Raw genomic sequence first — 21,906 nt, 5'->3', positions numbered from 1 at the left:
CGACACATAGAAACTCTATAACGTTAATGAACCACTAAAGATTTGTGTATGTGCCGATGTCCATTCATAAAAGTGGAATATATGTGAACTAATGTTCTGTTTTAAAAACCTTAAGTCCCAGAGGTGCCGAAGAAACCTGTCCCTGAAGAAAAGATTCCTCTTCCTGTTGCAAAGAAAAAGGAAGTTCCACCAGCTAAAGGTACAGTGCCTTGCATGGTAAAGGAGCCCTATTTTTATGTCTTGAGTACAAAACATGTTTGTGTTTCCTTATCTGTTGAGTCACTTTAATTCAAATCGAATGTCTTACGGTGTGAGTAATAATTCAGCAGAAGTGCCTGTCCACCTGCCTACTCTTTTACAAAATGATTGTAAATTAGCTACTTTGGAAAATACAAAGTCATTTCTAAAAATTAATGTCTTTTCAAGTTGCTGAAGTACAGAAGAGGGCTGTCACAGAAGAAAAAATAACCGTTGTTACTCAACGAGAAGAATCTCCACCACCAGCAGGTACTTAATTCCAACTTCATAAATAACCTTATCTTTCCTTCTGGCTTCTTTAACTGCATGTCTTCTCTCCTGGGCATGCCAATTCTGTGTTGCTCATTTATTTTACCTTTCTGCGAATTTTAAAATCAAATACTATTCTTTAAGTGCCAGAAATACCAAAGAAGAAAGTTCCTGAAGAAAAAAGACCTGTTCCTCAAAAAGAGGAAGAAGCCCCACCTCCAAAAGGTATTGGCTCTCTGTCTTTCCAAGCACCATCTTACATAATATTATGGGACAAGGCAACTAATGGTTTTGTTAGTTCTGCGACAGAAATAAGTTGTGGGTATATATCTGTGTTTGGGGTTGGGCTTCAATGAGATAACTCTGAGGTTCTAAAAGTGCATGTTTCTAAAGTGCCAGCTCTACGTAAGAAACCTGTCCCTGAGGAGAAAGTTCCTGTACCAGTTCCTGTCGCTAAGAAAGCTCCTCCTCCCCGAGGTAGGATTTGACAAAAATCTTTTAGCTTGTGAATTCTTGCTTTGTTCTGTCAGGTGTCTTCCTGTGTGACCCTCCATCTCTCTTCTGATTGAACTGTTGTGTGTACCTCCTCGTGATATGTTACGTAACTTGTTTTCCCACTGTGTTAGTGATAAACACACAGTATACTGTGTATATATTTCCCAAACTCTTAGGGAGAGAAAATTGCTAAGATTCTTGAAATTTAAACTTCAACTTTAATGCTTTTTTAAAGCTGAAGTTTCTAAGAAAACTGTTGTAGAAGAAAAAAGATTTGCTGCTGAAGAAAAACTATCCGTTGCAGTTCCTCAAAGAGTGGAAGTCATGCGACACGAAGGTATATTATCAGAAGTGAGGGGGGGAAATGGGTGTGTGTGTTTCCTTAAAGTCTTTCTTTCCAGATGTGACTATTTACCTTACAAGTTGTCCTTATCAGTGTCTACTTGCTGTGGCTTTCTGAGACTAAGTCTTTTGTGTCTGCATTGGTCCTAAATCATTCCAAGACAGTGAATGGGGTGCTGAAAATGTGATAATTGTCAAAGTAGCCACACTTGGACATCATCTGAATATTCTTCTCAGTCTTTGGCTGTCCTGATCTCTTATCTTAAATCAGCTCTCACTTCCATGTAATGAGGGAAGTACTATGAAGCCACGCCCTCAGCAGATAGAAGAACCATTATCCATCTGTAGGGAACACCTGGCTGTTAATCGGTATTTCAGGAGGCTGAATTCAAGTTCAATATTATCTTTTAAAATATCTGCAGAGGAGGAGTGGAGTTATTCAGCAGAAGAGGAAAGAGTGTCCGTTTCAGTTTATAGAGAAGAGGAAAGAGAGGAGGAGGAGGAGGAAGTGGAAATTACAGAATATGAAGGTAAACAATGCCATGAGCTAGAGGTGATCTGGAGTCTTGGTGGGCTGTTTTCTCTCAAAGATTGTTTATCAGATTAATGAGAGGGACACAAATTCGGTGAACATCTGTGGGCCTCATTAGCTGTATCTTTTGATCAAAACATAAGATTCAGGAGCATCACTTAGAGTAAACATTCAATGTATTTCTTGTCCATCCTCTCTTACTTGGCTATATGGGAGGAGAGAAGAGGCTTCACATTTATAGGTCACTAATGGTGCAGGTATCTCCATAAGCATTTATCCTTTCAGTAGATACAGGACTTGATTTCAGCATGATGGGCTAGCATAAACTTCACCTGGTAGTCTAATGTCTAAAACATGAGTAACATAAAGCAGTGTTGACAGCACAACTCACAAACGTATCCTGACTCAGTTTTTAAATGAATAAGAAACTGTAAAAAAAAAAAAAAANAAAAAAAAAAAAAAAAGAGAGAGCGAGAAAGAGAGAGAGAAAGAAAGAAAGAAAGAAAGAAAGAAAGAAAGAAAGAAAGAAATTGTATTGCCTTATTATATTCCAGAAGTCAAGGCCATGTTTGAGAGCAAAGCACTGAGCACATGGGTTTTTCTTACATTTCATGTATGAAGAAAACAATGATGTAGTATCTTTGATTGGATTAGCCATTTAGATGTTACCATCCCTACAGTGCTAGTTCTCTATAGTTTCATAAGGATTGAACAATAAGCTTTATTTCAGTCCTTTTCAATGAATAAAATACCACTAGGCTTACCGCTAACGTGCAGCACTCTGGCTGAAGCTATATATCTGAAAGAACTTTCTTAAGAAAGTTCTAACGTAGCCCTGCTTTAGAGAAAAATCAATGAGCTCTGTAACAAATTGACTCTCTTTCTAATAAAAAGATAAATAGAATTCTATATGTAGATGCCCATGAGTGCATTTCTGGCTAATAAAAGGTGCCCTACTTCTCCTCCATGTGGAAGAAAAGTCCGTATAAAATTCCAAGGTGCAGTCATAACAGAATGGCTTGGAACAGAGCAAGATGGGACATGACTCCCAGGAGGAAGCCCACTGGTTCTGTTGTGTTTCCTGGGAAAGGCCACGGTGTTGGGCCCAAGTCGGGACTCTAATAGGGGAAATCAAATATAACATATGCATATAGAAAGTTCTCAATGTATGAATCTGATTTAAATTGTTGACGGCATGCATTATAAATCTCTTTCCTTACTATGGACTCTAGTTAAAAGGAGAGACATTCTATGATATTCTTATGTTTTCATTGAGCCTGGAAGATTTAAGGTCGGTTAAGGTTGCCTTTAGGGTAAAAAGATGTGACTATACCTAGATCTTATTTTATAATTAATACTATACACATAGGCTCAAAACTCATATGAACACACCCATCTCTTTTACCACCCCTGCCCCCGCAAAACTGGAAAAAATGTGTTTCCAAGTCCTCAGTAGGTTTTTCATATGTAATCTAGGTTTTTTATTTATAAAGCCATTTATGGTTCCTCAAGTGTATGTTTCTGCCCTGAAGCCTTCAAATCTAGAGTGGTCTGTTATTTTTGAAACCTGTCTTCAAATGCTTGGGTTCTTATTAATTTAGCCACTAGGATGGTCTTTTATGTCGTGTACTTGTCCTGTTCTTCCTGTGAATACAAGTATTATTATCTTTATGATACACTTAAAAATGAAATGATTGAAACTTATTTTTCACATGCTTTATCAAAGCACACGCTTTGATTAAAATGCACTTCTTTGGGTATTTTAAATGGGAACAATAGGGGATTGGGCAAGTGTTAAACATTTTATTATTTTAATTGCTCTTTGAAGTAACAAATTAGAGCTGAAATTAAACTTGAGAAGCACTACAACTTTTCTTTAAAACTGATGTCTTTAAAGTGATGGAAGAGCCAGAGGAATATGTCGTGGAAGAAAAGACGCACTTTATTTCTAAGAGAGTGGAGGCCGAACCTGCCGAAGGTATACAGACTCCTGTGTTAATTTGAGCCCCACGTGCGTTTGGCTTGTCCCATTCTTTACGTTCTCTTGTAGTTTGTCACTTGTATTGCAAGTATTGATAGCTATCACATCTAAGTGAAAAGACTCCACATATTTTTATTGAAAAGAAATCTGGGGGGACCTGGGTGGCTCAGTCAAGTTAAGCGTCTGACTCTTGGTTTCAGCTCAGGTCATGATCTTACGGTTTGTGGGACTGAGCCCTACATCAGGCTCTGCACTGACACCTCAGAGCCTGCTTGGATTCTCTGTCTCCCTCTCTCTCTGAACCTCCCCATTTGCGTGCTCTCTCTCTTTCAAAAATAAGCAAACAATTAAAAAAAGAAATCTGGGCATTTCTACACGTGTATTTTATCATCTTTTCAAGTGCTTGAGAAGCATGAGAAGAAGATTGTACTGAAACCAAAAATTCCTGAAAAAGTAGAGGAGCCTCCACCAGCTAAAGGTACCGTTTTCTCTCAAAGAATATGATACCCTTTGCTTTAACAGCTAGAAAGCCTTTAATTTGAGGACTGCTTGAATTTTGTCCGCACGTGTGTATAAACATTTTTGCTGATTCAGTCATTAATGTTTGTGTATACGTATCCTCTTTACAAAAAGCGAAGCCCCGCATGCCAATTTGTCTGTAATGCAAACTAATATTCTTAAACCTCATCTTTCTAAAGTTCCTGAGGCACCTAAGAAAATTGTGCCAGAAAAGAAAATCCCTGCTGCAGTCCCTAAAAAGGAAAAAGGTATATTGGCTTTACTTTATTCATTCCTGCATAATGGCTGTCTTTTTCATCTTAAATTGATATGATCTTCAAATTTGTGTAACATTAACAAGAAAATAGTGTGTCTCTGTTTAAGGTTTTCCACATTGTGTGCTTGATTGTGTTGCTTGATATCTTTTAAGTGCCAGAAGAGCCAAAGAAGCCAGTTCCAGAAAAAAGGGCTCCTCCAAAAGTGGTTAAGAAAGAAGAACCTCCTCCAACCAAAGGTAAATGAAATCGTCCAGCACAAAAATGAGAACCGTATCTTGTCTTTCATCCTCTCACTGCTGTCTTTGGCTCCCACCTTGTATAGGGGGGTTATTGGTGTATGTCGGAGGCAGTGGTGTATTATTGCCTTATCTATGGGTGGAGTATTATTTGTTGTGACGTTTATTGGTGTGTATGTTGTGAATTGTCGTAGTCTAAAATCACAGTACTTTCTGGCCAAAACAAACAAAGAAACAAATCCACTTTATGTAAGTAATTTAACTCCCAAATCCTAAAATTATCTTTCAAGTGACTGAGAGGCATGTGGAAATTACTCAAGAAGAAAAAGTTCATGTTGCTGTAACTAAAAAAGAGGAGCCTCCAAGAGCAAGAGGTACATGCAACCTTTCAATACCCAGAATATTGTACTTAACCTAGTCTCTTTACCAAATACGCTGGTTATATGGGTGTTGCTTGTTGTTGTTTTTGTTGCTCTAGTTGTTTTTTTCTGTGTGAAATAACGATCGTGTCAAGTCTTTTATGTTTGAGTTACTATCCTATGACTGCCTTTTGGCAGTTTGAATTAGGGAAACAATTCTTTAAAGTGAAATCTGTTTTTAAAGTGCCTGTGGAGCCCAAGAGAGCCGTGCCAGAAGAAAAAATTCCAAAACTCAAACCTAAAAAAGAGGAGGAACCACCAGCAAGAGGTATACCAACTTTTTTCAAAAATCAAAAGAAGCATGTAGGTACTGAAGCTAGCCTAGGGGAATTGGGATCTTTAGTGAAAATAATCTAAATACTTTATTATAAAGTAAGTAATGTGCACATGCTATTTTCTGTCACTTCCAAACTCAACATTTCTGATACCAGAAAGTACTCTCTTCTTTCTTTTCCAAAAAAGTGTGAAGCTCCCCCAAACGTGTACTTTCCCTTAACATGGACTTGTCTTCTAATATGTTATTGTCGGTATACTAAACTCATATGCCAAAATGATTGTTTCTTGGGGCAATCTTTGACAAAACTTCAGATTTTCTAAAGCCTGGATTTTCTACATTGTGCCAGTGGAGCTTATGGAGAACACTTTAGAATTTAGGCGAAGACACTGTTTATGTGACTTAGGCTTCTGCCTAATGCCTGTTTGCTAGTCATTTTTTATGCTATCTGGGTGTCTTTTTGAACTCTGTTATACATACTACCTGATCTTCTTAAAGGATCCGTATCTTTGAAACATTAAGCAGGTTAGAAAAAAGTATTCCTATGTATAGTAGACCATGTTTATTTCCAAGTCTGTTGATTTTTCTTGCCGTGTGAATGAGAAATAATGATGAGTATGTTGATGGTTGTCTTTGTCTGTGGACGGTTCATACACAGTGCTTCTTAACATGTACATATTCAAAATCCTGTAATTCACTTTTAATAATTACTCTTTTTAAAGTCACTGAAATCAGAAAAAGAGCTGTTAAAGAAGAAAAGGTATCCATTGAAGTTCCAAAGAAAGAAGCTCCTCCCGTGAAAGGTATGTTGAACTTTGACTAAATAATAAACTCTACAGCTCTTTGCCTGCTACCTCCTAACCTGACTCCTACCTTTACTGGCTTCTTGTTGACTTATGGCAGGATATCTAACATTTGTAATCATAAATAGCAAAATGAACCCTCTGTAATACCTTGACCAGGAAAGGACTGTCAGGGTCTCCCATAACCAGTGCCTGAATCTATCCCATAAGAATGAAATTGAAGTCCATTGTCACTATCACTCCTAAATGGGCTTGAAGTAAAATGCTGCCTGTTGCCCATTCATTCCAGAAGTAACTGTAACTGAAGAGAAAGAATGGTCTTACACCCAAGAAGAAGAAACTGTTTCGGTGGAACAGGAGGAGGAATATGAAGACTATGAGGAATATGATTATAAAGAATTTGAGGAGTATGAACCAACAGAAGAATATGACCAATATGAAGAATATGAGGAACGTGAATTTGAGCATTATGAAGAGTATAAAAAGCATGAAGAATATGTCACAGGTATGAGTAAAACTACACACCTGACACCACATTAAATACTTTCAGATTCCATTAGAACAGGATAGAAGTTTGGATGCCCAAAGACATTTGCAAAGAACTTTATTTCATTTGACAAATTCAGGATTTTTTGGTTTTTCAGTAACTTCTAGAGACAAATCTCCATAAACCTTAAGGTTACTATTCGACTTTGATTCTGAGACTGGTCTTTTCCCCCCTCGCTTTTGCTTAGACACAAAATAGCAAATGTCCCTAAGTTTTTTTCTGAGAAGGGTTAAGAGTTTATCTTCAAGTGCCTGTGATCATTCTAATACATGATCAGAAATTTCTGAATATCTCTTATTCTGAAGCTTGTTATTATCGAGTCCAATAGTCTTTTGAAAACTATATTTGCCATAAGTCAAAAATATTCATAAAAGATATTTTTACATTCAATGTAAACATCAAAAATGATGGGTTCCCATCATCAAAACTTGGCAAGGCTGCTTTAGAAGTAAAGACAGAGGAGGCTAACACAAGCAGTTCTGTTACATCTAATGAAGATCAGATTTGTCAGGTAAAACTTCAGCTGCAAACAATTCATTTATTTTACTCAAAGAAATAAGTTGCTACTGGAATTTTGAAATGATTCAGCATTATTATTTTACATACCCAGTCTCTGATATTTCATAGCTTAACTTTGAGAGCATTCTATGTGGTTGTACAGATGGCATTAAACCAACATTACTTAGAAAGAAGTCTTAAACCATGATTTTTTCTACCTGAAGTGAAATGAAAATGTTAATATGTAAGAGAAAGTTACAATGACCTAAAAGCCAGGAGGAAAGGGCACTGTAAGCTTGGTTAGGGCTTTTAGACCTTATTCTACTTGGACTGGTGATTCTCATTCATCTCTAGAGGCTACGGCAACAGTGTAGATAAGAGATATATTATTTTACTTTTTTGAATCCATTTAAGAAGTAGCATGTTTTATTTATGTTCCAAAGTCTAATATTAAATACCCTGTATGTACTTTTAAAGAACCCAAGAAGCCTCTCCCAGTAAAACCTGTGCAAGAAGAACCGGTTCCCACAAAGCCAAAGGCCCCACCAACTAAAGGTAGAGTGAGAAAAATATTACCAGTTCTAAGAGATCCATGTTTCCTACATGTCTGTCATGCTGTAAACACATGTTGAAGTNATTATGTTGTACCTTGTGTTTCTTAACTTTTTGTTCCTACTACTCTTGAGAAATTTGGTTTTTAAATCTTTTAATATTGGTATTTTAAAGTGCTGAAGAAACCTGTCCCTGAAGAAAAAGTACCAGTGCTCATTCCCAAGAAACTCAAACCTCCACCACCCAAAGGTACATTGCAGAGTGATAACTACGAGAGACGTCTTTGTTACCTATGTTCTGTAAACGTGTCTTACTACCTTGTCTGCTGTTTCTTGGTTTTACTGAATGTATTGTGGTCCTGATTCTTACTTGTCACCATTTTTGTGTATTTTGTATTTTTATGGTGTGTGTGCGGTGTGTTTTAATGTTCTTCAATAATTAATGTCTTCAAAGTGCCTGAAGAACCAAAGAAACTTGTTGAGGAAAAAATACACATTTCAGTTACCAAACGTGAAAAAGAGCAGGTGGCTGAGCCGGCTGTTAAAGGTATAATGATTTCCTTCCAAAATTGTGGTCTTTTATAATGTCACTTTAAAAATTAAGGTAGCTATGTTTTGCTTTATTTTGTCTTTGTATGTCTTTTATCACTGGGATTTATCAGATATACAAATCTGTCAACATAGGATAAGTAGATAATGCTATCTATAAAAGAAAAGGTTGTAAAATATATCCTTAGCCCATGATACAACAGCTGTGGCTATGATATATTTAAAATAGAATACTTGGATTTAAAATCAGTGATTGTTTGACACATTCCTAACTTATCTAACCTGATATAATGATATAAAATGTTGACCACGCTTTAATGACTGTTTATTCATTATAAACTTATTTTAAAGTATTAAAAAAAATCTAACTCAGTGTCTAGTCATTTTTTTCTCTAGTAGAAAGTAATTTCTCTGCACTTTCAGAAAGTATACTTATCCAGAAGTAAATTTAGCTTTTCAGTAAAGGGTATTTCCTACAAGCAGAGATACCTGGACACCAAACACAATTTCACATCTGGGCTCTGCTACTTCAAACTTCCTTGAGTATTTTTGTATGTTTTTATCCCAGTGAGGTTCAGAATCATATCCATGGAACATATAAAGTTTCCTATAGATGAACAGTTGTATATCTATCACACGAGAGACACTTGCAAAATTATTCTGTCTGCTTAAAGTAAGACAAAGCAAGCAGTGGCTCGGTGGCCTGTTTCTGACAATAAAATGTCCTTATACTTAAATTTCAAGTGCCCTTGAAGCCCAAGAGAGTTGTCACAGAAGAAAAAGTACTTGTTGCTAAAAAAGAAGTAACAGCTCCTGTTAGAGGTACATTATACCACTCTTTTTAATGTGTTGTGTGTCTCCTTTGCTGTAAAATTCATGTTCAGTTCTATGTGTGTAACTCTTCTCTGGGAAAGATAAATTCTGTTCTTTCTTCGGTTACAAATGGCTGTGTTTGTAATGAGTCTTAATTTCATTGAGTAATTGGTAAATGTCAAACCTAAAGATAATATCTTTAAAGTGCCAGAAGTACCTAAAAGACGAGAACCACAAGAGATTGCCTTTGAAGAGGAAGTTGTAACCCAAGTGGAGGAATATTATGAAAAGGAAGAAGAGTACCTTCATGAAGAAGAGTACCTTCATGAAGAAGAATACCTTCATGAAGAAGAGTACCTTCATGAAGAAGAGGAGCTCATAACTGAAGAAGAAGTGGTACCAGTGAAACCAGCCAAAGGTAGATTATACCTCTTTACAAAGGGATACACAGCAGTAGCTCTAGAGTCTGGGTGTCTAATTTGGTCAGATTCTGGGGCTTATTAGCACCAAGGACCAATTTTGCTTATTTTAGAAACAGGCATTTAATGCTGAAGTATGATTTCTGCAGTTACTTTTCACATTTTATATCTTTTATGCAACATTTCCAAAATTCTTAATAATATCTTTAAAGTGCCTGAGATACCCAAGAAACCTGTTCCAGAAGAGAAGAAACCTGTTCCTGTTCCCAAAAAGAAGGAAGCCCCGCCAGCAAAAGGTATACCACTATTCATAACATGGGCATTTTAAAGCCTTAATCTCCATATGAATATCTTCTGAGTTCGCAACTTTGTGTGTGTTGCTCTCTGTTGTTAGAAATGTTAGTTGTGCTTCATACAGATGTGTTGTTACTAGCAGTTAGAACTTACCAATAAACACTATCTTTAAAGTGCCTGAGATTCCAAAGAAGCCAGAGGAGAAGGTTCCTGTACCCATTCCTAAAAAAGAGAAGCCTCCACCAGCTAAAGGTACATCTCTTTCTAATCCATCAGTGGGATAATGTAATCATTTATTCACATAGTATAACCTGATAAGCCCATCACTTCTTTCCCCGTGACAATATTAACAAGACAAAGACCTCCCAACTGGTTATAGGAGCAGTTTACCATGTATTCATCTCTAAATTTTGCCATCAAAGCATGCTGATGCTGAATGCTTGGCTCTTCCTCTTTAGTGGAAAGTTCTTAGCGTATGGTAAATTCTCACTATAATAGCAAAATGGACAAGATCACTGTTTACCAGGCATTGTGTGTTGTCTTGATCACCTGTCTGTGTTTTCTCAGCGTCTTCTATTTCAATTTTTGTGTCCCTCCTGGCCTTTGTTTTGTCACTGTTCCTATTTTTATTCTTAAAGTAAAATTGTATAATGCTTCAGTTAAGTCTGAAAATTGCTGGATCCTTATCTATGGGTGAAGAATTTGAGACTAACCCTACTTGATATCTTTAAAGTTCCTGAAGTACCCAAGAAACCTGCACCAGAGGAGAAAGTACCAGAACCAGTTCCTAAAAAGATGGAAGCTCCACCTGCCAAAGGTACATGAAATTGCAAAATTTTTCTTATTTCACATTTGCATATAAGGAAAAAATAACTGGTTCAATTCTATGCACTTTGGGCATACAACTGTTAAATATTCCTTCGTGGAAAAGAAAATATTAAGACAAAATGCTTCTTGAAATACCTTGGTCATACTTTTCTTATTTATCTTAACCATTTTGAGACTGTGCTTAACCTCAAAATTTTATGTCGTGTAACATTTTTCTCTAAATAATTTCTTTAAAGTGCCAGAAGTGCCCAAGAAGCCTGTGCCTGAGAAGAAGGTGCCAGTTCCTGTACCTAAGAAGGCAGAGGCTCCACCCGCAAAAGGTACATCACTTCATCATTTAAAAGTATGGGTTCCAGTTATGGATATTCACATACACCTTCCCCCGTAACATTATATGTTTTAAAAATCTGTCTTACTAGAAATGTAAAATTCAGGTATTTTGTGATTATTTTCATATTTGTTGCTCTAAGCCATATTAAAAAAAAAAACAGATTCTTAAAGACAAATAATATATTTAAAGTGCCAGAGGTGCCCAAGAAGCCCATCCCAGAAGAAAAGAAACCAACACCTGTTCCGAAAAAAGTGGAAGTTCCACCACCCAAAGGTACATTAGTTCTTACAGAACCAAGGCAAAAAGGAAAACTAACTGGCATTATACAGCCTCACTAATTACAATTAATGCTTAATGACATGGAATTTGAGACAACTGATGCTCTATGATGAAAAAATATTTGCTTTTCGTGTTTTCCCATTGTTATGAATAGTGTACGTAAAAGTGACACTTGTACAATTGAATAAATATCTTTAAAGTGATATCCAAGAAACGCGAGCCAGTTCCAGTTCCTGTAGCTCTGCCTCGGGAAGAAGTTCCATTCGAAGAAGAAATTGCTCCTGAAGAGGAAGTTCTACCTGAGGAAGAGGAAGTTCTACCTGAGGAAGAAGAAGTTCTGCCCGAGGAAGAGGAAGTTCTACCTGAGGAAGAAGAAGTTCTACCTGAGGAAGAGGAAGTCACCCCTGAAGAAGAAGTTGCTCCTGAAGAAGAAGAAGTTCCTCCTGAGGAGGAAGAATTCATACCTGAGGAAGAAGTTGTACCTGAAGAAGAGGAAGTTCTTCCAGAAATCAAACCTAAGGTGCCAGTACCTGCACAAGGTATAGCAACTCTTCTTGAAGTCATCAAGGCCTCTTTTGTGTTGAATTCTACCTGTCCATCTCTTTTTTATTCATCTCTAGTCTTATCCATACTACTTCACTCTTTATGGTGTCTACCATCTAAATCTTAGAAAGCGTTCCAGACATGTGTGCCTTTATTGTTGTGTCTGTCACGTGCGTCTGTCTATCATAAATGGTCCAAATGTCTTTTCAGATTTCATGATATGCAATGTTATTTAGTCATTTGTGGTCTTATTTTCATTTGTCTTTTTGTCATGTATATAATACTGTGCCTGTGATTTTTAATGTCTTAAAATGAATGTTTTTAAGTGCCTGAAGTGCCAAAGAAACCTGTACCAGAGAAGAAAGTCCCTGTTCCTGCTCCTAAAAAAGTGGCACCTCCACCACCCAAAGGTATACCTCCCCTAAGTGAATGCACATTCTTCATCCATAAACATTTTCATCCAGAAAAAAATATGGTGGAACTGGGTTTTAGGAAAAATTATATTTATAAAAGAGTCATATTTTTATTTCTAAAAGTGTTCAGGAACACCAATATCCACTTTTCACTATATGCAAAGCAGTATTTAAGAACAAACTTAAAAGAAACTATTGTCCCAGAACTGCCACAGAAGTTCTATCTACCCAGTTGCCTATAATTTTATTAAACATCATAACTTTATTTTTTTTATTTTTTAATGTTTATTTATTTTAAAGAGAGAGAGGGAGAGCATGAGCAGGGGAGGGGCAGAGAGAGAGAGAGGCAGAATCTGAAGTAGTCTCCAGGCTCTGAGCTGGCAGCACAGAGCCCAACGTGGGGCTCAAACCCACAAACTGTGAGATCATGACCTGGGCTGAAGTTGGACACCTAAACAACTGAGCCACCCAGGTTCCCCAAACATCATAATTTTCATATAGATATTCTGCAAAGCTAAATTATCAACACAAAAAGATACCTGAAAAATATGCTGAATACATTTTCATAAATTTCATTTTTCAATCCTTTATATGAAGTGCCTTTGTAACACTGGGATGAAAAGAAAAAGGATTGAAGAAGAGGACTGAGTAACAGCTAATGTCTTGTGATGCATACATATAAATGGTAGCCCAGCAGGTTTTGACTATAGCCTTGGGTTTGTTCCTTGTTGCGTTATTCGGAGCAAGCCTTTTAACCAACCTGAGCCTCGGGTTTTTCTCCTTTAAAATGGGGAGACTGATATCAGTTCTGGTGGGCTCCGATGTTATTGTGAGGATAAAATAAAGTAAGTCATGTGGAAGTGCTCCATCACTGAATGAGTTATCCAGATCAGCCCATAGTCCAGGCAAAGTCCATATAGTTGTACCTTAAAGCTCAATATTTTCTGCAAAAGGTCATGGCATCACTACCTAAAATAAGGATAACCCTTCCCCCTACCAGGTTAGTCATATAATCAATGAAATGGTAAAGCTGTTCCTTTATTAAATTTTTTTTGATGTTTTTACTTATTTTTTGAGGGGGGGAAGGTAGGAGCAGAGAGAGAGGAAGGGAGACACAGAATCTGAAGAAGGCTCCAGGCTCTGTGCTGACAGCTCAGATTCATGAACAGCAAGATTATGACCCGAGCCAAAGTCGGGTGCTTAACCGACTGAGCCACCCAGGTGCCCCATGCTGGTCTTTCATTAGATTTCAAGGATTCAGAAATACTTTATAGGTAATGATTCAGTAAATTACTAGTGAAATTTAGATGGATAAAACTACAGCATCTGTCTTCTGATATTCAAATAGGCTGCTGATCCCTTGCTCTACAAAGCCTATTTATATAACTTTGGGCTCCTGACCTACCCTATGTCTCTATCCTGAGCAACTGCTGCATGTGTTCTTCCTGTGTGTGGCCTTCTTGTGTTCTCTCTTTTTTGTCCCTCACAATAAATCCTTAACATGAAATGCTGTCTTTAAAGTGCCTGAGGTTAAGAAGAAAGTGCCAGAGAAGAAAGTGATCATTCCTAAGAAAGAGGAGGCTCCTCCCGCCACAGGTACTACTTACCCCCAGGCAAATTAGACACTGCCACTTCTTTCTATGCATAAAAGTCCAAGTGTCCTGTTTTGATAATCTGTTACTAAGCTTGTATTATCACTGTGTCTATTGTCTCTGTGTTTGTGCAACTTAAATTATAAAATAAAACAATATCTTTAAAGTGCCTGTGGTGCCTAAGAAACCTGAACCAGAAAAGAAGGTACCTCCTCCTGGTCTTAAGAAAGCAGTGGCTCCTCCTGCCAAAGGTACCTCACCCCAAAACAGGAATGTGTTTGTTGTACCAACGTTGAACTGTGATGCTGTCCGCACAGGACATTCAGCATACACGTTTGCTTTGTGTGGTCTGTCATTTGCATTCCCCACTTGTGACCCTGTTGCAAGCATGTTTGTGCTATGTCATTTTTTTCGACTTTGTGTATTTTACGTTGGCTCTTTATGTATGTTACTTCTGAAAAATAAAAACACTACTCCATCTTCAAAGAGCCCGAAGTAACTAAGAAGCCAGTCCGTGAAGTACCTATTGCTCTTCCTAAAAATGTAGAGGCTCCAGCAATAAACAGTAGAGTATCTCTTTAATGGGCTCTTAGTCTTAAATCACAAACCTCTTTATTTTTGTTTCAATAGCTGATTTTGTGAAATCTCAGGGCTTCATCTTGTGCATGTGTATTTTGATATTTACTACCTTGTGTTGAAACATGGGAAACGGTCTTTATGTGCTCTTCCTTGGTTCTTGCGTTCTAAATGCCTAAAACGATAAATATCTTTTAAGTTCCTGAAGTACCTAAGAAAGTGGAAGAAAGACGAATCATTCTCCCTGAAGAAGAGGAAGTTCCACCAACTGAAGGTAGATGACTTTCTAAGAAAATAGATTTTCCAAGTCATCATTGCCTAATATTTGAAGGAGACAAATGTACATTTCACTTCAGAAAATAAACATATTCAGACTCCAAAAGAAATTATTATTTACCTAATAGAAATTGGGTAGGCCAGTTAAAATCATCTGACTCTCTTTTCTTACATGTGTAGCCTATTTGTTTGTTTGTTTTCTTTTAATTATACTTTTGGAAAGGAAACTGTATTTGTCATGGGGAGTTTTTCATCAAATGCTGTGGTTGGCAATAGTGGGATAAACCCACCCAAAAGAAATTCCCAGTTAAGCCTGAGTAGTTGATATAGAAAATCTGACTTCTACCACTAAGTGAATGTTTGCCTTCCAACAAGGCCACTTCTATTTAAAAAAATAATAATAATTCCTACTAAATTCTCTTTGATATCTTTTCCAACTCTGAAATTCTGGGAAGGGCCTAACATATTTTGAAGACACCATAGATTTTTTTCAAGGGCTAGTGAGTTCTCACGCACTGGAAAAAGGTTGAGCTATGACCTATCCATGGTTATGACAACCTCTGTTATCAAATATATCATTTTAGCCTAATATTCAAAACGAATTATTATTTACAAAATAATAATCTTTTTAAAGTGTATGAGGAACCGGAAGAGCCTATTCCAGAAGAAGAGATTCCAGAAGAAGAGATCCCAGAAGAACCGCCCAGCGTAGAAGAAGTTGAGGAGGTGGCGCCACCTAGAGGTACAGCTGCTTTTAGGAATTGGATGTTGAAAATCTTTCCCAGAGTATGTCTAAATCTAATACTGTTCTTCGTATACTTTTCTTACATCTTATCATCGATAAATTGAAGATCGATAATTAATAGCACCTAAAGTGTCCCTTCCCTTCCCCCAGCTTTTCTATTGCATCCACAATACAATTCTTGTGTTATCAGCACTTCAATATTTTCTGGGTAGGCCCTATTATGACAGTTTCTCCTAGTTTCTAGCTTTTAGGTTTTTATTCAGTATTAAAGTGGAGGGCAATCTATTTCTGTGTTGTTTACTTTTTAGAATAATTCTTAGCCTATTATTCCTGTAGACTATGACAGCTTTTGCATTAACTGATATTAATTTGCTAATAGGATTAAGAAATAATAGCTTTCTCACCTTTAAAGTTGCTACTTCATATATATAAATACCATTTGGGTTGCTAATATCTTTTAAAAATGAGTCAATGCTTTGTGTTATTTTTTGCATATGTGGATGTTATTCTGTTCATTGCATGTCATTTTTCAAAATGTCAATATAATACCTTTTAAGTGCCTCCAGTGGTTAAGAAAGCAGTACCTGAAGCACCTACTCCTGTTCCTAAAAAAGTGGAGCCACCACCAACCAAAGGTATAGCAAATCTCAATTAATAACATCTTTAAATTCCAGTTAATGTTCTTTTTAAAAAAACAAATTAGTTTTCTGACTGCTTTCTTTAGATTCATTTAAATAGCAAACTTATGAAATTGATTAAGGGCCAGGAAAAACTGTAACCCATTTCATATCTTTAGCCTTTTTTGGAATGTTAATGAGTGATTATGTGTGCATATATTATTCCAGAAATTTCTCATTCTTAATAGCTGAGAATTTTAATGTTAATTAGTACATCTTTATTCTTATATACACAACAATAGATTCTTCTTCCCCACATTCCATTCATAAATTTTATTCCATTACATAACATTTTCTCATGTTACTAAAATTACGTATACTATACATAATTAGCAGATAATCCCTGCTATTTAAAAAAAATAATAAACCAGCACAGGTTCTTATGGACATGTCTTCTAAGGTTTGGTTAGCACAAATAAGTGATCTGGGAAAATATCTTTATTGCCTATAAAATTGGTGTCGTGTAGTATGGAGTGTCTTCTTAAACTTTGATTATTAAAGATGTTGTTTTTGCTGTTTTTATTTCATGTTTATTATTGAGTATTGTCAGCTAACAGAAATGCCTAATATCTTTAAAGTGCCAAAGAAGGTTCCTGAGGAAAAAGTACCTGTTCCTGTTCAGAAAAAAGAACCACCTCCCGCCAAAGGTACATATTCTCTTATAAGCCAAAACTTCCTGTTGATATATTCTCATTAAGATTTTTTATGTTTGGGGTGCCTGGCTGGCTCAGTCATCTCTTGATCTTAGGGTCATGAGTTCAAGCCCCATGTTGGGTATGGAGCCTCCTTAAAAAGAATAGAATTTTTTTTTAATTTAAAAAAAGATTTTTATGTTTATGTCTCTGTATCTTGCCTGTTTTGATGTCTTTTGTCTATGCAAATTTGCTCTTGACAGTCCTAAATATTAAAACTGTATCTTTAAAGTGCCTGAAGTACAAAAGAAAGTCCCAGAAAAGAAAATTGCAGAAAAGAGAGTCCCTGTGCCTAAAAAAGAAGCTGTTCCCCCAGCTAAAGGTATTTGCGGAAAGATCTTTGATCTTCACTAATTGTTGCATGTTGTTTTTATTCTGTATTTTGAATTTACATCTTCATTTCTCTTGTGTTTAAAAAAAAAGACAAATTTCTTAAAATAGATGCTCTTTCAGGGAGGACTGTCCTTGAAGAAAAAATATCAGTGGCCTTCCACAAAGAGGAAGTTGTACAAGAAAGAACAGAATTAGAAGTAGTGGAGACACCAGTAGAATATCTTGAGGAAGAGTTCCATGAAGTTGAAGAATATTTTGAAGAAGAAGAATTCCATGAAGTGGAAGAATTCATTAAAGTGGAACAACGTAGAGTTGAAGAAGTACACAAAGCTGAAGAGGTCCATAGGGTAATAGAAGTTTTAGAGGCTGAAGAAGTGGAAGTATATGAAAAACCGAAAGCCCCACCTAAAGGTATAGGAGAATTCTGTAGATATTACACATTGTTATGTCTTGCTCTCACTCACTTTTTTTTAAGTGCATTTCATGTTCAGTTTGGAACACTAGAAACCTACTTAGTTTCCAACTTAAAATCAGTGAATGCTTTAAGCATGAGCTTCAACTATTTGATACAAAGATTAATATGGAGATTAACCATACAGAATATAATTTAGCAGACATGATAATAGTATTTGATATCTACTTATCTATGGAGCTCACTGTATGAATTTATAGATTCTTTTTTGAATCTAGCTAAGAATAGACTGTTAAATGATTGTTATAGGTACCAAAATATCTGACCAAGGTTATCAGTTGAGTGAAAAAGAAGTTCTTCAGTTCACTGAAGAATTTGCATGCTCAGGCAATACAATTATTGCTTTGTTAACTTGAGTCATCTGTTCACAAACTGATCATTCCTTATCAAAAGCTTCCACCATTTTATGGTATTTTCATTAGAGAAATAACATTAAGGAAATAAACGAAGCATTGGTAACACCATCCATTCTAGTATTTTTTGAGGAGACACCATAATACAAATAAAATTCTTTTAAATATCACTCCAGATCTTGAACAAATTAATATGTGTATAATATGAAGGAATATGTGTGTGTGCATGTGTGCTTAGTATACATAGGAAATCTACAATAGAGATGAAATTTAGCAAAATCACATCTCTATTTGAGGTGTGATGCAAATCCAAAAAATATAAGCAGATAAAGCATTTATGAGCCCTCATTGGACTAACTTTATTAGTAGTACTCCCTAATACTTTAAGAACTCATTCTAAATCAAAACACTAATATCTTTGAAGGGCCTGAGATATCTGAGAAAGTCGTTCCTCCAAAAAAACCACCCACTAAAGTTGTTCCTCGAAAAGAGCCACCAGCGAAAGGTATTTTATTGGTGAAAAACTACTTACCTAATTATGTGTACAGTAGTACCTTGATTGCATTATAAGTTTGTGTCCTTGATGTTTTTCTTCTGTGTATTGTGTTTTCGGAATTTCTAAAACAAACTAATATCTTTAAAATGGTTGAGGGTCTAAAGGAAGTTCTACCAAAAGAGAAAATCACTGTTGTTATACCTAAAATACCCAAAGCAAACCTCCTTATCAACCAAATAGTAAACCCAGGTTTCCTTCTTTGATACTGTTCAATTGTATATTCACTAACATGCCTATTGATAAATCCATGTTTTCCTATTATTAATTTTAATAACCTAGTAATAATAAATACATGGTGACCATGTGTTTAATGTCCCTGCTTTGTTCATTTTTGAAAACCTCTTGAGTTTTACAATAGAAATAAAAAACATCTAACAAATACTATATACTTCTATCTTTAAAGTCCCTGAATCATTTAAGAACATTAGCACTGACAACGAAGTACCTATTACTCCACCAAGACAAGCAGAAGTAGTACCAGCTGACAGTGTCTTCTTAATTTTTCTGGTCAAATTCTTAATGATTCTAACATGGGAAATTCTTCTGGATCTCTGTTGTCATATTTGTTATCAAAATTCAACTCATTTCAAGTATTGTAATATATGTGATAAAGTGATAACTGTTTTATATTGTGACTATGTCATGTTTTGTGTTTACATTTTTCTTATGTTCTGCTTGTTACAAATCTCTATGAATGTTTAAAAGTAAAAGAAATTATTACTGCTATCTTTAAAGTACCTGAAGTGCCCAAGAAAATTGTGGTAGAAGAAAAAGTACGTGTTCCTGAAGAGCCCAAATTTCCACCAGCTAAAGGTACATGCCTTTGCTGATTTCACCACTAATATAAAACCCCCTTTTATTCACTGACTGTGGAGCAGAGAGAAAGAGAGATCATTCTTCCCTCAGTGCCACGATATAGCTGAATTATGTAATCTGCAGTTTAAATTCTAAAACATAGTCTTCTTTTTTGTGATGACCCTCTGGAAACAAAGGCATACGCCTAAATGTTGTTATTGTTATTGTTGATCCTCTTCTTAAACAACAAGTGATGTTGACCCCTTCAACTTCTTTCAAAAATAATTTATGTTGGAAGCTGTTGCCAAGAAGCTCTGGAAACAAAAATTCCAAATAACAATAGAAAATGATGCTATACCCCAAGGACAAAGTATTTTTAATATGACAAATCGAGAACTCATCGACAAGGCAATCCAGAGAGATGCACTGTGTGTTTAGTTGGCTTATGATTTTGGAATTCTTGGTATTCTTCTTAGATCCCCTCTTTGTCTTGATATTTTAGACCCAATTATTATTTTTAAAAATAAAATAAACAAATATCTTTAAAGCACCTGAAGTACCCAAGAAAATTGTTCCAGAAGAAAAAGTTCGTGAAGCTGTTCCTAGAAAGCCTGAAGTTCCACCAACTAAAGGTATACACTGATACTAATCACAACATGAAATGACTCTTTGTTTAGTTATCCACAGTTTAAAATGAATGTGTGTGATGTTAAATCCTTGTATTTTGCTTCTTTACATTCTTAGCATATTTGTTATTTATAAAACTTAATATACTAATATCTTTAAAGTTCCTGAGGTGCCTAAGAAAAGTATTCAAGAAGAAAAATCACCTATAGCTCTTTCTGAAGACACAACGATGTACAGTGAGTGTAGAAAAATTGGTGCTTCTCTTTGGTTTCAGTTGTGTTTGTCTTCACAGCTTTTAAAAATAATTATACTAATACCTTATAAAAGCCTAACATGCCAAAAAATATTTGGCCAAAATTAAATAACTTGAAAGGTTACTGGCCACAGACAAGGTATATCTCCTCACCAGTTTAAAAAAAATAAATAGTCCTGAAACATTGCCCAATTTTAGAAAAGTCATTTGCCTCGCTGCATTTGTCATCGTCTTGTCTTGTTAACCTCTTATGTGTACAAATATCTTCAGCTTTGAAGCGTTTTAGTTTCTCGGGCCATGAAGTAACTTACTTTAACTTCACAGTAATATTTTAATTGGATTTTATGGATTCAAAATGCCCCATTATTATTTTTCTACTCTTCATGGCCGTCACTGGAAGTATTTTGGCAATACTGCTCCAATGACCATAGATTTATAAGACCATTACAATGTCAAAAGAATTCCCAAGCCATTATTTTTGCTTTTATGCAAAATTATGATTAAATAATTTGAGAATATGAAATATGAATAATAAAATATTCTGAATAGAATACTGTTCAATAATCTGAATAGTGAAAATGCCAGAAGTCAAGATAGTCTTTATTTTAATCCAAAAAAATGCCAATAGTTCTGATATTCTTTCGTTTACTTTAACCTAAAAAGTTCCCTGCTTAAGCCCATTTTTTGGTCTTTAATACTAGGTTGGGATAAAAATATATGATGACTCCCTCCTTTGAATACCTTTTCTATGCTTGAGTTTGGTTATTGTCATCAGCCAGCCTTTTTTTCTAAAAGCTGGAAAAAGCTTTATTTTTTTCGTTTTTCTTATTTCCAAAGATTTAATTATTTTTCTTTTTCTTTCCTGCTTCCAATCCCCAAGTGGTTATTAAACCATATGGCCATAAACCAGATATTATTTGAGATGATAGCAAACTAGGGTTCTGGAAAAGGAAATTACATGAATTTCCAGTAGGTCACGTATAAGAGAATTCTCAGTGTGCAACTCAATATCCAACCTGTTCTTTATGAAAAAAAAAATTAAGAGCAACAGGACAGTTTTACCAATAACTTTCTGCAAAGTAGAATTATATAGTCCTTGGCCAGTGAATTCCTCGATTTTATCATCCTAATAAATGAGGGTTCTGTATGATAGAACTGGGAATGGAGCATTCTCTTAGCCAACGTGTTATTGTTACTAGTTTGTGTCTATGTACTGCTGGTAACTTGGGTGGTGAGTGTGTATTATGTATCATGTTTTCTTAATACTGTTTGCCATTGCCTTGAAATTCCCTTAATTGTATAAATACTAATATCTTTAAAGTTTATGAAGTATCTGAAGAATCCACCTCAGAAGAAAAAGTACTTGTGACTCTTCCTCAAAAGACAAAAACCAAACTAGCAAAAGGTATATAACACCAGTGATCTGATCTGAAGAAAATTTCTATTTTGGCTCATTTTAAAGCCTCAATCTTTTCCTTCACTGTTTATAAATATAACTATACTCATATCTTTTAAGTTCCTGAGCCACT

General features: G+C 35.7%; 1 protein-coding gene across 5 annotated transcripts in view; it reads left to right on the top strand.

Moving 5' to 3' along the window:
* The window catches only part of TTN (titin), a 272,276-nt gene that overhangs the window by 116,269 nt on the left and 134,101 nt on the right, over positions 1-21,906 (top strand). For 2 of the 5 annotated variants that reach the window (XM_077776371.1, XM_077776370.1), the window contains 34 exons: positions 116-199; positions 427-507; positions 652-732; positions 901-984; positions 1,238-1,339; positions 1,758-1,874; positions 3,774-3,854; positions 4,258-4,335; positions 4,556-4,624; positions 4,786-4,869; positions 5,160-5,243; positions 5,473-5,556; positions 6,285-6,365; positions 6,655-6,870; positions 7,888-7,965; positions 8,137-8,211; positions 8,416-8,508; positions 9,255-9,332; positions 9,529-9,741; positions 9,955-10,038; positions 10,211-10,288; positions 10,770-10,853; positions 11,101-11,184; positions 11,385-11,468; positions 11,675-12,013; positions 13,952-14,026; positions 14,798-14,872; positions 15,509-15,616; positions 16,177-16,254; positions 16,875-16,943; positions 17,221-17,310; positions 17,442-17,732; positions 18,571-18,651; positions 19,438-19,515. The exons of the other annotated variants lie outside the window; for them this stretch is intronic. In XM_077776371.1, coding sequence (XP_077632497.1) covers positions 116-199; positions 427-507; positions 652-732; positions 901-984; positions 1,238-1,339; positions 1,758-1,874; positions 3,774-3,854; positions 4,258-4,335; positions 4,556-4,624; positions 4,786-4,869; positions 5,160-5,243; positions 5,473-5,556; positions 6,285-6,365; positions 6,655-6,870; positions 7,888-7,965; positions 8,137-8,211; positions 8,416-8,508; positions 9,255-9,332; positions 9,529-9,741; positions 9,955-10,038; positions 10,211-10,288; positions 10,770-10,853; positions 11,101-11,184; positions 11,385-11,468; positions 11,675-12,013; positions 13,952-14,026; positions 14,798-14,872; positions 15,509-15,616; positions 16,177-16,254; positions 16,875-16,943; positions 17,221-17,310; positions 17,442-17,732; positions 18,571-18,651; positions 19,438-19,515 — 3,561 coding nt within the window. The remainder of the gene's footprint in view (positions 1-115; positions 200-426; positions 508-651; positions 733-900; positions 985-1,237; positions 1,340-1,757; positions 1,875-3,773; positions 3,855-4,257; positions 4,336-4,555; positions 4,625-4,785; positions 4,870-5,159; positions 5,244-5,472; positions 5,557-6,284; positions 6,366-6,654; positions 6,871-7,887; positions 7,966-8,136; positions 8,212-8,415; positions 8,509-9,254; positions 9,333-9,528; positions 9,742-9,954; positions 10,039-10,210; positions 10,289-10,769; positions 10,854-11,100; positions 11,185-11,384; positions 11,469-11,674; positions 12,014-13,951; positions 14,027-14,797; positions 14,873-15,508; positions 15,617-16,176; positions 16,255-16,874; positions 16,944-17,220; positions 17,311-17,441; positions 17,733-18,570; positions 18,652-19,437; positions 19,516-21,906) is intronic. 5 annotated transcript variants of the gene reach the window in all.

The sequence above is a fragment of the Crocuta crocuta genome, unplaced genomic scaffold (assembly GCF_008692635.1).
Source record: "Crocuta crocuta isolate KB4526 unplaced genomic scaffold, BGI_CrCroc_1.0 scaffold17, whole genome shotgun sequence".
Taxonomy (NCBI): domain Eukaryota; kingdom Metazoa; phylum Chordata; class Mammalia; order Carnivora; family Hyaenidae; genus Crocuta; species Crocuta crocuta.
The sequence above is the reverse complement of the archived record's forward strand: the minus strand, read 5'-3'. Positions and strand labels throughout refer to the sequence as shown.